We start from the raw sequence: 18,563 nt of genomic DNA on the forward strand, positions 1-18,563 counted from the left end.
ATGATTGATTTTGTCATTATTGTAACACCGAGACACCTTCGTAAATGTAGCCTACAGAAATGGCAAAGGAATGGCAAATGGACTTCAGCCTGTATTGGCAGTCTGGTACAGTATTAAGCAGGATTACAAAGTACTAAGAAGGAAAAAATTTAAAAATTAAAATAAATTAAAAAAAAAAAAAGTACTAAGAAGGATTTCAAGCCAAATTTAAACTAAAGCAGATACTGCTACAGGCAAACTATGTCTGCCACTGGCACTGGAAGGGTGTGGCATCAGAAGTAATATTAACTGTCATCATTAGCCTACAAAATAAATACTTTATAAATCAATTCATTACACAGTTAACGGTGATTCAATTTTCATGGGCTAGCTTTTCAACCTATAGAAAAATGTTTTATTCACAGAAACAATGCACTAAAAGTTTTTAAAAAATTAATGTCTCTTTTAAAAATGGAAATAATTTCTTTAAGGTGGAAAAGAATAGCAATAGTTACATACAGCACTCTATGGTGGCTACTGTAAGAATCATTAAAGAGCCTATAGAAAAAGTAATTACTTACTTTCTGAACATGTAGTTTCACCATTGGTAACAACTTCAGACTCTAACTGCAGCCCATCAAGACAGACAGACAAGTCTCCTATTGTCTCTGTTGGCTCTTTGTCACCTATAAGCTGTAAAGTCACAACTACTTCCTCAACTGTAAGAGAATATAATTCCAGAACAAAATGGTCACTGTTAAGTCATCTTAACTGTTAAAAATAATGTCGGAAAACTTAACATTTTTGTGTTTATAAATTGTTTTTAGTATACTTCACTGAGGTTTCAGGCCTTTTGACACAAAACATTTAAAAATAGATCAAAATTTGCTAATGCTTAATATCTGTAATGTAAAATACTAAACAGCTCAACCATCTCATTTGTTATATTCATCCCATCCTAGCATAAAATAAGCCAGCAGGATTATTTAGCAATATATGCCTGAATTTTAATGCATAAAAACATATAACTTAAGAATGAATCATATCTTGGGGCGCCTGAGTTGTTCAGTCGGTTAAGTGTCCAACTCTTGATCTCAGCTCAGGTCTTAACCTCAGGGTCATGATGGTTTCCACAGTGGTGTGGAACCTACTTTAAAAAAAAAAAAAAATAAGAAAGAAAGAAAGGATTATATCTCTTAAATGAGATTTAAGAAATATGTTTTAAAAAATTAAGAAATATGTTTTAGATAGTCAACAGGTGGAAAAATACCTGTTTTAAAATCATGATTATACTAATCAAAACAAGCATGTATCAAGTTTTTCTATATTTTATGTATACACACACATAAATAAAACCACAGCCATTTAAAATTAGGAAATTTTAAAAATAAGCATTTGAGAAGAAAATCTGCCAAAATATTAACCACATTTGCCTCTGAAATGAGATTACATTTTCCCTTCACCTCTGCTCTATATTTTTTAGTTTTCCAAAATTAAGTATATAGTATTCTAATAAGTATCTATTTACTAAATTTATTTAAAATATTGGGTCAAAAATGAATTTGCTAAACCAAGGTTACTCAGAATGCTTGAAATAAATAGTTCAAGATTTTTCTCGTTAATATTATAACCAAATAAACTCAAAAACAAATAGTCAACAGTCATTCTGCATCTTTTACACATGAATTTCATACAGAAAAACAAACAGCCTAGCGCAATTTCTTTACTTTTACATACATACGTTTCATGTTGTTTGACTTTAAGGTTTCAAAGATATCTAATGCAGCAGTTCCCAACAAAACATCAGATTTCAGTGTCTGGTGACTCCACACACGAAAATGTAATTTACTCACAGGGGTGACGATACTAAAAGTGAAGAAAGGTAAAAAACATGTATTATTTTCATTAAAATACCACAATGGAATCTTAAGTAAATTACAATTAAATTTTAATGACTAAAATCTTTTAACTTACAGTTTACTCTACAACCAATATTGCCCATTTTCTATAATCTTATGGAAAATACCTAAATGCAGGATGCCTGAGTGGCTCAGTGGTTGAGTTCTGCCTTTGGCTCAGGGGTGATCCTGGAATCCCAGGATCAAGTCCTAATATCGGGCTCCCTGCATGGAGCCTGCTCCCTCTGCCTATGTCTCTGCCTCTGTGTGTGTCTCTTGTAAATAAATAAATAAAATCTTAAAAAAAAAAATCTAAATGCTACACACTCGCATGGTCATTTTCATTTGTAGTTGAACTACAAGGGCAACTTCATGCATGTATCATCAATAAGAGTAGAACTGCTAATCATGCTACAAACTGTTAGAAATCTAGTTTTACTTTAGTAATATAAAAAAGTTAATTTATAAATTAAATCCTTACTTTAGGTCAGGTAGTATGGTGAGCCTAAGGTTATATGATTTCATTTTCAAAGCAACCCTAAGAAATGGGAATTACCACTCCCATCCTCAGATACAGAAACTGCTATTCAAAGAAGTTAAGCAAATGGCCCAGCATCGCACAGCTAGCTAGTCAGTGGCAGTCTGTAATTTCAACAAAGGTCTGGCATTAAAATTTTTGCTGAAAAGCTCCTCCATCTTGGGGGGAAAAAAAGAAACAAAAAAGTTCTGCAATCAGCTATATGATTTGAGGATTATATTAGATACCCTAAGTTTCACATTGCTAGAAGTAAAGCATCCGCAATAATTGTCAAATACAGACTCACTCAGACCTTGCCAAATGCCAATAAAGAATACTACCTAAAAGCGCCTGGGTGGCTCAGCGGTTTGGCGCCACCTTCAGACCAGGGCCTGATCCTGGAGACCCAGGATTGAGTCCCACATGGGGCTCCCTGCACGGAGCCTGCTTCTCTCTACTTCTGTCTCTGCCTCTCTGTGTCTGTCATGTATAAATAAAATCTAAAAACAAATAAAAAAATAAAAGCACCTGGGTGACTCAGTTGTTTAAGTGTTCCCATTCTTGATTTCATCAGCTCAGGTCATGATCTCAGGGTTATGACATTGAGCCACATGTTAGGCTCCACACTCGTGTCAAGATTCTCTTTCTCCCTCTCTCTCTCTTGCCCCTCTCTCCCCCAATTTTCTCTCCCTCTCTAAAACAAAAAAACAAAAACCAAACAACAAAAAACTCTGTAATGATAATTTCCAAAGCAAATTTTGGGAAATTTGAATTTGCAATAAACTGTATACAAAGTATTTCAGAGACATCAATTAGAAAAATAGGAATAAAAAAAAAAAAGAAAAATAGGAATACTATATTTTCTGCCATAGTACCACTCAATGCTATAAAGAAAAATTCTAGAAAAACTTGAATTTCTCTATATCTCGTTCTAAAAGGTGATCAAATTTGGGGAACAAACTTTTTCTCAGAAGTCTACCTATGCCTATTCCTCTCATCATCACATTTCTTTTTTTTTTTTTTTTAAAGATTTTATTTATTTATTCATGATAGTCACACAGAGAGAGACAGAGAGGCAGAGACACAGGCAGAGGGAGAAGCAGGCTCCATGCAGGGAGCTCGACGTGGGACTCGATCCCGGGTCTCCAGGATCGCGCCCCGGGCCAAAGGCAGGCACCAAACCGCTGCACCACCCAGGAATCCCTCATCATCACATTTCTACCATCATTCTAACAGTTTAAACAAACTAAAAAATTTTTATCTTAACACTGCCTCTTCTTCCGAGGGGTGGGGAAGGACAAGGTATTCTTTCTCTTTAAAATTCTGAGATGTTATGTTCAGGAGAACATACTGTACATATCAAGAAAACATTTCTTTTTCTATTACTCATTTGAGAAATCATAATGGGGACAGAATAAAAGAAATTATTACTTTTACTTTGAGAGAGGATAAAGCATACTGTCAAAGATAATCTTTTCTGAATTATTTCAATTCTAGAGAAAATGTCTGCAATGCAAGTCATGTTAAAATTGCAGACCTATCTGTTGCAACTTAAAAATTCAGGACTTGGGACGGCTGGGTGGCTCAGCAGTTGAGCATCTGCCTTCAGTTCAGGGCGTGATCCCAGATCCAGGGATCGAGTCCTGCATCAGGCTCCCATGAGGAGCCTGCTTCTCCATCTGTCAATCTGTCTGTCTCTCTCTCTCAGGTCTCTCGTGAATAAATAAATAAAATCTTTTTAAAAAATTCAAAACTTGAGCTATGTATTCCCCCAAACATCTGGGCTCAACAATAGCACTATCATAAGAGACGACAAAGAGAGTTTCTTTTTTCTTGACTTTTAAACCACTAAGGAGTTAGGGACACCGGGCTGGCTCAGGGTTGAGCATCTGCCTTTGACTCAGGGTGTGACCCCAGAGTCCCGGATCGGAGTACCACGTTGGGCTCCCCAGAGGGAGCCTGCTTCTCCCTGTGCCTATGTCTCTGCATCTCTCTCTGTATCTCTCATGAATGGATGAATAAAAATCTTTCAATCTATCTTTCTTTCTTTCTCTTTGTTTCTTTATAAATAGCTAAGGAGTTCATATCATTATCAGCTTAAGAACCTCAAAGTATACATCTAGTGAGCACAGCTAGCAGCTGGGAGAAACTAGATGAGTATTCAGTCAATACTCAGTATTAATACTCAGTCAATTCTGCTGAACATCTCTAGTCATTATGGAGGTCATGAACTTTTATAGATTTCATTTGCTTTTCAAAAAAAATTTTACTCATATAATTTGAAATTTAGATACAATCTCTAACAGATCACACAAAATACTGTAAGAAACTTTGTTGAAATAAAATGCAGATGAAAAACATTAGAATGAGACTTATTTTTACTCATTTGCTCAAAATCATCATCAAGTATATCAATATACCCTAGAAATCCAAAATTCATGTTAAAGAACAATTTAGGTATATCCAGATTATTTCGTCATTCATTAGGAATAAATAACTATACACATATGCATGTACTGTGTGAAAAGAATATAGTTTCAAATATCTCACCTCACCATTTATAAATAAAACTTTTCTTTAGTCACTTTTTCTTATTTATTCTCTAAGGAATAAAAAATGCAAGAATTCCAAATGTTAGGTAATAAAAATAATCCCTGTGTATTTGATATGGTAACAACCAGTTATATTTTGAACTATATTTTAATATAGTTGGTCCCCTCATTAAATATGCTATATTGTTTTGAAATCCACTTGTTGGGACGCCTGGGTGGCTCAGCGGTTGAGCGTCTGCCTTCAGCTCAGGGCGTGATCCTGGGATCCTAGGATCGAGTCCCACACGGGGCTCTCTGCATGAAGCCTGCTTCTCCCTCTTTGTCTCTGCTTCTCCATCTCTCCGTGTCTCTCATGAATAAATAAAAAAAAAATCTTTTTTTTTTTAATTTTTATTTATTTATTTATTTATGATAGTCACAGAGAGAGAGAGAGAGAGGCAGAGACACAGGCGGAGGGAGAAGCAGGCTCCATGCACCGGGAGCCCGACGTGGGATTCGATCCCGGGTCTCCAGGATCGCGCCCTGGGCCAAAGGCAGGCGCCAAACCGCTGCGCCACCCAGGGATCCCAATAAAAAAAAAAAAATCTTAAAAAGAAAATGAAATCCACTTGTTGATAAATCATGTTTTCTTCCATTTTAGTAAAAACATTAAAATTAATCTATAATTCTCTTCAGTGAGTGTTCAGTATGAATATGTGGGGCTTTGTCAGTAAGTGTTAAAAACTGAGCTATCTGCTACTTCTATGAATTCATTCTACAGATAAAAACACCAACAGATTGACACAGGCATGTGGATGTATACTGCAATGATGTATAATAACACAACGTTAGAAACCAAGTGATCAGGGAACTAGTAAAATAAATGATAATTCATTCTTATTAAGGAATATTATGCAACTACATGAGGTATGTTAGATCTATATATATGCAGAGATAACCATGCTATGTAAAGTATAAAAACAGAGTTATAGAATAAAGTGTCTGTTTTTTAAAAGGAATAAAAGCCTTTGTGTAGGTTCTATGTGGGCATTGTAATTAAAAACACAAAAACAAAACTATTTTTAAAATTACACTAAAAAAATTAAGTGAGGGCAGCACAGGGGGTGCTCAGCGGTTTGGCGCCGCCTTCAGCCTGGGGCGTGATCCTGGAGACTGGGATCAATTCCTGCGTCGGGCTCCCTGGATGGAGCCTGCTTCTCCCTCTGCCTGTGTCTCTGCCTCTCTCTCTCTGTGTCTCTCATGAATGAATGAATGAATAAAATCTTTTTAAAAAATAAAGTGAGCTACTCATAGCTCTGTACTTAAATGCTAATTTAAGGAAATAGCTAAGAATCTTTCTAGGCCCATGACCATGGGCTCTCCAGATACTGTTCAGTAGCAATAATGATACCATCATCAACTAAACTAGAGAAGATAAAGGAGAGACTGGAAAAACAAGTATCAGGATCCCTGGGTGGCTCAGCGGTTTGGCGCCTGCTTTGGCCCAGGGCGCAATCCTGGAGTCCCGGGATCGAGTCCCACATCGGGCTCCCGGCATGGAGCCTGCTTCTCCCTCTGCCTGTGTCTCTGCCTCTCTCTCTCTCTCTCTCTCTCTCTCTGCGTGTGTGTCTCTATCATAAATAAATAAATAAATCTTCAAAAAGAAAAAGAAAAACAAGTATCTAAAGAGAAACAAAAAGGGGACTGAAGAAAGGAGTCCTAGAATAGGGGTAGAAAAAAAAACACATGAAAGAGGAGGAGGAGCAAAGAAAACAAGTGAGAAATTTTCAAAGCTTCATTTCTATTCACCTACTAAACTAAATATACTATAGAAAATATTTTCAAACCTACACTGTAAGGGGTTGCTTCCATTTGGGACTGTTCGTATTGTTGCATTTTTCTGTCTTCTTTGACTGTCCATCTACTGTGACTTCCACATAAGGGCTTGGTCCAAACCAATTCTTTTTATTTTCTTTAAGTTTTGCTGAAATGACTAGGCAAAAGAAAAGGTAAAAATAATTAAATATTCAAGATGTTCATCCTTCAAATCAACTTAATTTCATAAAGGTTACACAGAACAGTATTACTTTCACTTAGAGGGGCAGTTTTCCTTTAAAAATATTTACTAATTTTATTCACTCATGACCTTTCTATTTCCTCCCATCCTAGTAAATAAACACAGTAATTCCTCCGTATCATCCACCCAAATTACTATTAATAGACCCCCAACATCAGTATCAAATAGTCTCAGAACTCTAATGTCAATCATAAAGCACATCAACAAGTATCTGAATGCCTACGATGTATCAGATATTGCTCTAAACTGTAAACAGGGCAGCCCGGATGGCTCAGCGGTTTAGCGCCTGCCTTCAGCCCAGGGCCTGATCCTGGAGACCCGGGATCGAGTCCCACGTCGGGCTCCGTGCATGGAGCCTGCTTCTCCCTCTGCCTGTGTCTCTGCCTCTCTCTCTGTCTCTCATGAATAAATAAATAAAATCTTTAAAAAATAAATAAAAATAAAAAAATAAACTGTAAACAGAGGGATGCCTGGGTGGCTCAGCGGTTAAGCTTTTGCCTTCGGTTCAGGGCGTGATCCTGGAGTCCCGGTATCAAGCCCCGCAATGGGCTTCCTGCATGTTCTCCCTCTGCCTGTGTCTCTGCCTCTCTCTCTGTCTCTCATGAATAAATAAAACCTTTAAAAAAATAAACTGTTGGGAATCCCTGGTGGCTCAGCAGTTAAGCACCTGCCTTTGGCCCAGGGCATGATCCTGGAGTTCGGGATCAAGTCCCACATCGGGCTCCCTGCATGGAGCCTGCTTCTCCCTCTGCCTGTGTGTCTGCCTCTCTCTCTCTCTCTCTCTCTCTCTCTCATAAATAAAATCTTTTTAAAAGAATAAAAATTAAAAAATAAACTGTAAATAAAATAGTTTACAGTATAGAAAAGACTGGTTCTCAGGGAGATAATATCCTAGTTAGATAAAGTCCTTGTGCTGAAAAACAGGCTAATAAGGCAGAATATGATTTGGTAGTAAAAAAGGCCTCTGAGGAAGTACTTTTAAAACCTTTTATTCAAGATTTGATTTATTCATTCATGAGAGATACGGAGAGAGAGGCAGAGACACAGGCAGAGGGAGAAGCAGGCTCCATGCACCGGGAGCCTGATGTGGGATTCGATCCCGGTCTCCAGGATCGCGCGCCCTGGGCCAAAGGCAGGCGCCAAACCGCTGCGCCACCCAGGGATCCCTGAGGAAGCACTTTTAAGCAAACATCTAAATAACAAAGAGCTAGCCAGGAGAAGACTGAAGTGAGAAGACAGCAATGCAGAGAGAAGCAAAAAAGCTTGGCATATCTGAGGAAAATATAGCTGCAACAGGGAAGTACTGTAAATGAGGTGAGATCTCATTTAGCTTTGTAAGCCCAAATAAGCAATTTTGATTTTATTCTAAGCATGCTGGAAAGCCATCAGAGGAAGAGAGTTATGAAGTAGGATTATTTTTAGCACCTCATATATCTCATATTAACAAGAACTTTTTACAAAGTGCATCTTAAGATAACTGACATCTTCACCTGTAAGTTACCTTTGCCAAAAAATAACCTTATCCAAGCCCTTTGAAAGGTGTAACAAGTAGATTAGAATTTAGCAGAGCACCTCATACTTCCCACAAGTGAGAACTCATTGCTCCCCTATAAATGAGGTGACCACAGTCATGGAAATATTCTACCACCTGGGTATCTATCTATTCCAGTAGCAAACCACAGAGAATGCCAGTGCCCATCAAGGTTAAGGGGCCCTTGGAATTGCTAGAGAAGTCTGTATAACAGCTACCCAAGGAGCTCAAATATAGTCCAAAGCACAGACAGTCTAGGCATCCTAGCAGGTCCAGTCCCAGGTAGCAGCCATGAATCTCTTGACTTCAAAATATCACATATTTCTGTCCTTTGGTACTTATATGCATTTTTTTTTTTTTTTGTAGTATGAAGCCAATTACAGGGTTACTACTCCATCAATACATGCATATTCTACAAATTGGAACTTCATCATTATTTTGAAGCACTTGGTATAATAAAGTTCAGTCAGATTTGAAATCAATATGCAGTGTCAAAGAGTATCTGTCAGGGGATCCCTGGGTGGCGCAGCGGTTTGGCGCCTGCCTTTGGCCCAGGGCGCGATCCTGGAGACCCGGGATCGAATCCCACGTCAGGCTCCCGGTGCATGGAGCCTGCTTCTCCCTCTGCCTGTATCTCTGCCTCTCTCTCTCTCTCTGTGACTATTATAAATAAATAAAAATTAAAAAAAAAAAAAGAGTATCTGTCAAAGAAAGAAAAAGAAGAGCTGCAAGAGATATTATTGAAATAGGCAGTAAGGAGCCACCAAGGAATTTTAAGTAAAAGAGTGTTCTTCAACAAATTTACTGAGTGCCTACTACATACATATATCAGGTATTATTTAGGGCACTGAGAATACAGTAATGATCAGATTAATACTCAAAGATCATTCTGAAACTGCTTTGGGAAAAATAAATTGAAAGGGAAACAAAAGTAGGAGTTAAAAAGACTACTATAGTCATCTACTCAAGAGATGACAGTGGTTTGGACAGGGTAGTGAACATGGATATGGAGAGGATTATTTTCTAAGGAGAACCAATAGGATTAGATTACATGAAGAAGTTGGAGAAAAGAAGCAGCAAGGATAATTCTCAAGTTCCCAGCATGAATAACTGGATAGAAGATGGTGTCATTTAAAAAGATGAAAAAGATATGGGAAACAAATTTGAGGGGATGGCATGGGCAAGAAGAAATCAAGAGTATTATACTGAATGCATAAAATTTGAGACATCTAAGCATAAACACTAATAAGTCTTTTTCAGAACAGAAAATATTCAAATGGGGACCAGACATATCTGATTAATACATACCATAAAGTTCTAATATCTTAATACAGAGCAAAATTCAATCACAGGATTGCCATAGAAAAAATATAAAACCCTTATTTTTAATACATTTCTGGTATGAGAAAAGGTGAAACAACCTGAACAATTAAGCAAAGCCCACCAGTGTATTTCAGGGGCTCTAATGACCCTCTGAATACTCACTAAATCTAGAACAAAGCAGTGTAGCCCTCACAGGAAGAAAATGATCTGCCCTCGGTGGTATTTTAGGATTCAAAATTTTGAAAGTTATTTTGCCAAATAATCCTACCCAACCCTGTTAGAAACCAATTTAGGAAACTTCAAATGGGAAAATAAAAGGGATAAAAGAAACTAACACCAACTGTTTGTGTTTGCTCTGTATCTGGCATTTACACATTGTCATCTCAATACTCAAGACAATTCTGTGAAATAGGTATTATCATCTTAATTTTTACACATAAAAAGACAAACTCAACAGAACTTAAAAGTCTGCCGAAGGGTCACTTGTAAAGACTGAACAAGAGAAATTAAGTGCTCAAATCTGTTTATTTAAGATTTTTATTTATTTATTTATTCATGAGAGACAGAGAAAGGCAGAGACATGGAGGGAGAAGCAGGCTCCTCGCAGGGAGCCCAATGCAGGACTCGATCCCAAGACCCGGGGATAACATCCAGAGCCAAAGGCAGATGCTCAACCATTGAGCCACCCAGGTGCCCTACCAAATCTCAGTTTAGATTGCATAAAATTTTGGTTATAGCCCTAATATTAGAAAATAGATTGTTTACTACTTCCTGAAATTTAAATTCCTGTAGTAAATTAGAAGAATATAAACAGTAAACTGTAAGACAGGGAATCAAAAAATGTCAGTATTATCTGTTATCTGGGCTATTGCAAAGGTCTCTGATAATTCTTTGTTTTTAACCTCACATCTGCAACCCCTCACAACTTCTAGAATTATCTTCCTAAAACAGATGTGATGTCAACATTTTTCAAGCACTTTTCTAATGCCTGCAAAATGAAATTTAAACTCTGGGGCATTTTACATTGTTACATACCTTTTCAGCCCCCTCCTATACCAAATCCCATCCAGTCCCCTGGTATTCTAACCACCCTTAGCTATTTGCTATCCCTCACAAGGGCTGTGCACCTTCATGTGCTACTCTGGATGATCTACTCACAATGATCCTTCTTCCTTTTTACCCAATAAAATCCTACTTCTTGAGAAATAAATGATCCCTTTTCTTTGATCCAATGCTTCTTAAACCGAAGAAGTTAAATTGCTCCTGCCTCTATGTTTTGTTTGGTTTTTTTTTTTTTAAGATTTTATTTATTTATTCATGAGAGACAGAGAGAGAGAGAGAGAGAGAGAGAGAGAGAGGCAGAGACACAGGCAGAGGGAGAAGCAGGCTTCATGCAGGGAGCCTGACGTGGGACTCGATCCCAGGTCTCTAGGATCACACCCTGGGCTGCAGGCGGCGCTAAACCGCTGCACCACCGGGGCTGCCCTCCTGCCTCTATGTTTCAACTGCATTTTCATATTTACGTATGGTTTCTACAGTTTTTTCATCCTTAGTTTTCAGTAAATTTACTGTTTTTTACTTTAACTTACCCTATAATCCCTGTATGACAAGGATAGAGACAGTCTTTATAATTCCTATAGCACTTAGTAATTTAAACGTGAGAGATATTTAACCTATCTGTAGAACCAAATGATTTGTCATGGTACAAAAGAAGTTTCTCTGCTTTATCGTTACATACACATACAGTATCTATTGCATATAGTTTTGTGGTATATATTAATGTTCTCCTGGGGCTTCAGTCAGAAGAATATGCAACTCTTGATGTTGGGGTTGTGAGTTTGAGCTGCACATGAGGTATAGAGATAAATAAATAAAAAACTTCTTTAAAAAATTTAAAATTTATTAATCTTCTTCTGATCCTTTCTGAAGATCAATGCTTTGACCTGACTTTGGTTCTTCATCCTAACTCTCCAGTACAAAAAACTTGGACAATTTATTATTTTTTTTAAGATTTACTTATTTAGGGATCCCTGGGTGGCGCAGCGGTTTAGCGCCTCCCTTTGGCCCAGGGCGCGATCCTGGAGATCCGGGATCGAGTCCCACATCGGGTTCCTGGTGCATGAAGCCTGCTTCTCCCTCTGCCTGTGTCTCTGCCTCTCTCTCTCTATCATAAATAAATAAATTAATTAATTAATTAAAAAAAAAGATTTACTTATTTATTTGGGGTGGGAGGCAGAGGGAGAGGGAGAGAGAATCCCCAGCAGACTCTCCACTGAGCATGGAGTCTGACACAGGGCTCGAGATCATGACCTGAGCTGAAACCAAGAGCTGGACCTTAACCAACTGTGCCACCCAAGAGCCCCAACAATTTAAATCTAAAGAAATTAAAATGAGTCCTTAGTTTATCCCAACCTATTCTGGGAACTGAGAGGCAACAGTGAACAAGGAAAAACAAGTAGGGTGCAGTATGAGCTAATAGGAAATAAAACCAGTTAGGCAAGGGCTAACTTTGTGGTCAGTCATAACAGGCCACAAGAGGCCTCTATGGCAAAACTATGTGTTAGCTAGACAGAATTTTATATAAACTCTGAACTTTAAATTTTAAGTAAAAAGGGCCTTCCTAGTACCCAAGCAATCAGAGATTACAAACTTCTAGTAAATTTTGGAAAGTGTAGTATTATTTGATTCCAATTAATAATAAAATCAAGATGGTTTTTCCAATTCAAATGATCAGTTCTAAGTAAAGTTTGAGGCTAAGAAAGTTCTAGGAAATACCAAAGTTACTTATTTTGCCCACATAGTATAATACAAGCATCAAATAAAAAACACAGATGAATTCAGAATAATAGCTGAGGTTATGTGTAAAGCATAACTAAACAGGAAATGGCTAAAGACAGACATTTGTGTCTAAGGTAAGGGACCAAGTCATAGGATTAGAGAAAAGAGTAGATAACCAAAAAAAATCCAACTGTAAAAATCAGTAGAATCTGTGATGGACAGGGATGTGAAGGATGAAGGACAAAGAGGTAAAGAAAATTATTCTTTACCTAATTATTCAGAAAATTAATTCTGACCATTTTTTTTAATATTAAGAAAGTTAGTATGAGGGGTACCAGGATGTCTCAGTTAAGGTCATGATCCCAGAGTCTTGGGTGGAGCCCTGAGTCAGACTCCTTGATCAGTAGGGAGTCTGCTTTTCCCTTCCCCTCTGATCCTTCCACCAGCTCATGCTCTCGCCTGCACTCTCTCTCAAATGAATAAAAAATAATTTTTAAATATTAGAATGAATAAAAATAATGTAAAATAACCAAACAACTTTATGAAAGGCTTAAAGCTTAGACTGCTGTTAAGATATTAAATTAGACATGAATAATCCTAGAAGGAGAAAGAAATAAGGAATTAGGGGAAAGCAAATAATCTATATTTCTACAGTATTTTGGAGTTTTCCAACTCATATACACTGTCTCCCAAAAACCACATAACAAAGATGTTAACATCCTTAGTTGACAGCTAAGGAAACAGGCTCAAAGATATTAGTGACAAGCACAAAGTTATAGAACTATTAAATTATCAGAACCAAGACTAAAATCCAGGGTCATTAACTCTCCTGAAGATGGGAGTCATATAGATTTCTTGACTAAAACTGGGGCTCGGGGATTAGATGTCCTCCCTAAAAGTTTAACTGTAGAAGCTTTAATGGCACACTAGTCAAAGCATTTGAGTATTTATTATTTTCTGCTATAGTTTTTACATCTATTTTATAAACTACACAGGAAAGCTATTGCCCAATACAGAGACATTCAATAATAATGTTCAATTAAAATGTGAACTGATCATTTAAGATAACAGAAGTTCCCAAAGCAACTACCTCAATGAATTACCTAAATCCATGTGAGAGTAGCACAAAAGACAATCTTTCTTAGTCAACTCAAATTCAAACAGCTAGGGATGCCTGGGTGGCTCAACAATTGAGCATCTGTCTTTGGTTCAGGGTGTGATCCCAGGGATCAGGGATTGAGTCCTGCATCGGGCTCCCTGTGAGGAGCCTGCTTCTCCCTCTGCCTATATGTCTATGCCTCTCTCTCTCTGCCTCTCATGAATAAACAAACAACATCTTTAAAAAAAGATTCAGTCAGATGGTTACTCGGGTTATTTCCATAAATTAGATTAAAGTTATAGGAGGAGTTACTAATGCAAGGTGCCTGGGTGTCTCAGTCAGCTAAACTTCCAACTCTTGATTTTGGCTCAGGTCATGATCTCAGGGTCCTGGGATCAGGCTCTAAGCTCGGCAGAGCATCTGCTTGAGATTCTCTCTCTCCATCTCCCTTTGCCAGGCTCCCTGTCACTCTCTCATATATATAAATCTTTAAAACAAAAAATGTGTTACTAATGCACCAGTACTACACTTTATTCATGTAAATGCTGAAAAGGAAAAGTGACACCAGGGGCACATGGGTGGCTCATGTCATGACCCCAGGGGAGTCCTGGCACCAAACTCCAAGCCCCACCCCCTGCTCAGCAGGGAGCCTGCTTCTCCCTTGCTGCTGCTCCCCTTGTTTGTTCTCTCTGTCAAATAAATAAAAAAAAATTTTTTCATTTTAAAAAGGAAAGGTGGTGCAGGCTTTCCTTTGATACTCATATAAAGAATTCAGTGAAATTAAAACATATGTCCAAGGGCAGCCCCGGTTTAGCGCTGCCTGCAGCCTGGGATGTGATCCTGGAGACCTGGGATCGAGTCCCATGTCGGGTTCCCTGCATGGAGCCTGCTTCTCCCTCTGCCTGTGTCTCTGCCTCTCTCTCTCTCTCTCTCTCTCTCTCTTTCTGTCTCTCTATGAATAAATAAATAAAAATATTTAAAAAAAAAACTATGTCCAAGTTCTAAATTAATTTATCCATTTATCAACAAACAGCACTATGAATTTTTGAAATCCGTTTTATCATAGCTTACAAAAAAGTGCGGTTTCTCTGAAATAAATTTCTTATTTGCCCTCACTTAAGCAGGTGAGGATGACCAATTAGCCAATATATATATAATAAACAAATGTATGTATGTTCGCATGTATGTCAGAAAAGAAGTAAGAAAATGAGAGCGCCTGGTTGGCTCAGTTGGTAAAGCATGTGACTCTTGATGTCAGGGTCATGAGTTCAAGCCCCACACTGGGCATGGAGCCTACCTAAAAAATAATTTGAAAAAAGAAAGAAATCTGAAAGGAGTAAGAAAATAGATAAGAGGGTAAGAAGCCATCTGCTGATTCAGTGCACTACTATCAAGATTCCCATAGTGTTTTTTCTTTTTAAAGATTTTATTTATTTATTCATGAGAGACAGAGAGAGAGGCAGAAACATAGGCGGAGCAGAAGCAGACTCCCTGCAGGGAAGCTTAATGCAGGACTCAATCCCAGGACCCCAGGATTATGGCCTGAGAAGGCAGACATTCAACCACTGAACCACCCAGGTGCCCCTCCAATGGTATTTTCGACTGAAGTAGACAAAACACCTAAAATTTATATGGAACTACAAAATAAAACCTGAATATCCAAAGAAATCCTGAGAAAAAACAAAGCAGGAGGCATTATACTTCCTGATTTCAAGTTATCCTATGAAACTACAGTAATTGGGGCACCTGGATGGCATAATCAGTTAAGCAACCTATTCTTGGTTTTGGCTCCAGTCATGATCTCAGGGTCAGGAGATCGAGTCCTACACTGGGCTCTGCACTTAGCACGGAGTCTGCTTAAGTTTCTCTCTCCTTCTGTCCCTCCCTGCCCCCACATGCACACTCTCTCTTTCCAGTAAATAATAAATCTTTAAAAAATAAATAAATAAAACTATAGTAATCAAAACAGTATAGTACTGACATAAAAACTGACAAATAGACCAATGGAACAGAACTGAGAGCCCAGAAATAAACACAAACATATGAAGTCAACTAATATTTGACAAGAGAACCAAGAATACTCAGTGAGAAAAAAAGCAGTCTATTCAATAAATGGTGCTGAAATAACTGGATTTTTAAAAAAGATAAGAAAAAGACATGGTGCCTAGGTGGCTCAGTTGGTTAAGCATCAGACTTTTGATCTCAACTCAGGTCTTGATCTCAGGGTCATGAGTTCATGCTCTGCACTGGGCTCCACAGTCGGAGTGGAGCCTACTTAAAAAACAAAACCAGGCTCAGTGGTTTAGCGCCTGCCTTTGGCCCAGGACGTAATCCTGGAGTCCCGGGATCAAGTCCCACATCGAGCTCTCTGCATGGAGCCTGCTTCTCCCTCTGCCTGTGTCACTGCCTCTCTGCCTCTCTCTCTCTCTCTCTCTCTGTGTCTCTCATGAATGAATAAAATCTTTTTTTTTTAAATTAATTTTTATTGGTGAATGAATAAAATCTTAAAAAAAAAAAAAAGACATGAAATTAGAGCAAAACCACAGAGTAGGATCTTTAACTTTGACACTCAATTCTATCAATCTTTCACACCAACTTCCTAAAATACAATACAATTGATTCTCTTTGTTAAAAGCCCTGATTACTTTCCATCTCTGCCAGCCATGATTTTTTTTTTGTTTTGTAGCCTTGACACACCTGAAGGAGATCACCCACTCCCATTAAATTCTCATGGCTCCCCACTCTGCAGCAGTATCTTTTAGGGGCACTGGCAAACACTTGCGCGTTTCCCTGCTTCGTGCCTCCTGCTTATATTCTCTCCTAAAAAGATCCTTTCTACTCCCCTACATGTTTTTTAAAATAACTTCCTACATTTAAATAGTAGCAATGCTTCAAGCACTATCCCCTTTCACAGCAATTCTGGTCAAATACCGATCTCTCTTTCCTGACCAAAGTTATTCTCTCTTGTTGCCATTATCATATACCATGGCATTTATTTTTTTACACTGGAATATTTATGCCCTCTGATTCGAGAAAGATGTTGAGGCAGCTTACCAAAATAACAAAACAAAACAAAAAACTTAAAAAACAATACTATAACTGATCCATTAACATAGAATAAAAAATACAATGTCATTAAAGGGATTTTTGCAAAACATTTAATTCTGAGCTTTTTAGCACCAAAATCAAAGAAGTAAACAATGAATTATGAAGGGCAGTTGATTCTATTTAAATTGGCACATCACTCTTTATAATCTTATGTTCTCCATTTGTTTCATATCTAATGATATATTTGCAAATATATCATTTTTATCCATTCTTCATGTTTGTTTTTATTAAATTGTTTTTGCCTTATATTTGTGCATTCTCAGAAAATTTAGAACCAAGATTAAAAACTTATAAATGGCAAGAATTACGTCTTCTTAAGGTGCGTTCAGGCATTTATTAAATGACTTTCTTACTATGATAATAATGGTAGCAAATACGGTAACAGCATGCAAAGAAAAAAGTCTAAAGGAATATAAACCAAAACCTAAAGGAGTAACAATATCTCTGAGGACTAAAATGATAAATAGGACCCCTTACTTTATTATTTTACTGAGTTTTTAAAAATAAAAAACACGTTCATTTACTCACGTAACCTGAAAAGGTAAAGTTTTGTTTTGTTTTTTTAAAGATCGCTCCAATCAAAGGTTTTAACATTAACTTGACCCAAAGAAAAGTCATAAGACGCTGGCTCAATTTAAATCAGCTACACAGGGATCCCTGGGAAGCACAGCGGTTTAGCGCCGCCTGCAGCCCAGGGCATGATCCTGGAGACCCTGGATCAAGCCCCATGTTAGGCTCTCTGCATATTGCCTGCTTTTCTCTCTGCCTGTGTCTGTGCCTCTCTCTCTCTCTCTCACTCTCTCTCTCTCTGTCTCTCTGTCTCTATGAATAAATAAATAAAGTCTTTTAAAAAATTCAAAAAAAAAAAGATAGGTGTAATAAAAGCTAAAATACTGGGGCAGCTGGGTGGTTCTTGGTTTAGGCTTGGGTCTTGATCTCAGCATCCTGGGATAAAGCCATGCATTGGGCTCAGGGCTTGCACAGAGTCCATCTGAGATTCTTTCCCCTTTGCCCCTAACCACCCGATCATGTACTCTCTCTCTAAAATAAATTTAAAAATCTTTAAAGTTAAAATACTATATAGAGAATGGTTCTATAAGAAATAAATGCCATTTGGGATCCCTGGGTGGCGCAGCGGTTTGGCACCTGCCTTTGGCCCAGGGCGCGATCCTGAAGACCCGGGATCGAATCCCACGTCGGGCTCCCGGTGCATGGAGCCTGCTTCTCCCTCTGCCTATGTCTCTGCCTCTCTCTCTCTCTCTCTCTCTCTCTCTCTCTCTGTGACTATCATAAATAAAGATTAAAAAAAAAATTTTAAAAAAAAAAGAAAGAAATGCCATTAAAAGGATAGAGACTGGGGTTTTACTGTGTGATAGACATGCAATGTCTGAAGAAACTCCCATGATTCACCAAACAGTTCATTAAAAAAAAAAACCTACCAAAAAATTAATTAATTAATTAATTAATTAATTAATTAAAAAATACCTACAAAGATACCATATGGAGCCAGACTGTTGAAAATCTTAGCCCAGGCTACAGAGACTCTAAACTAGAGCCAAACAGAAGCACTAAAGGTTTTTGAGCAAGAATGTAACATAATGGGCAGCCCCGGTGGCTCAGCAGTTTAGGGCCGCCTTCGGCCCAGGGCGGAGTCCTGGAAGTCCCGGGATCAAGTCCCACTTCAGGCTCCCTGCATAGAGCCTGCTTCTCCCTCTGCCTGTG

The 18,563-nt window shown here is 38.0% G+C and overlaps 1 protein-coding gene across 6 annotated transcripts in view; it reads right to left on the reverse strand.

Annotated features, from left to right (window-relative positions):
* The window catches only part of ITCH (itchy E3 ubiquitin protein ligase), a 156,752-nt gene that overhangs the window by 83,330 nt on the left and 54,859 nt on the right, over nucleotides 1-18,563 (reverse strand). For all 6 annotated transcript variants that reach the window (XM_041732262.1, XM_041732259.1, XM_041732264.1 and 3 more), the window contains 3 exons: nucleotides 6,777-6,918; nucleotides 1,721-1,845; nucleotides 561-698 (listed from right to left, as the gene is read on the reverse strand). In XM_041732262.1, the coding sequence (XP_041588196.1) occupies nucleotides 561-698; nucleotides 1,721-1,845; nucleotides 6,777-6,918 (405 nt within the window). The remainder of the gene's footprint in view (nucleotides 1-560; nucleotides 699-1,720; nucleotides 1,846-6,776; nucleotides 6,919-18,563) is intronic.

This window comes from Vulpes lagopus, chromosome 18, assembly GCF_018345385.1.
Source record: "Vulpes lagopus strain Blue_001 chromosome 18, ASM1834538v1, whole genome shotgun sequence".
In the NCBI taxonomy this organism is placed as follows: domain Eukaryota; kingdom Metazoa; phylum Chordata; class Mammalia; order Carnivora; family Canidae; genus Vulpes; species Vulpes lagopus.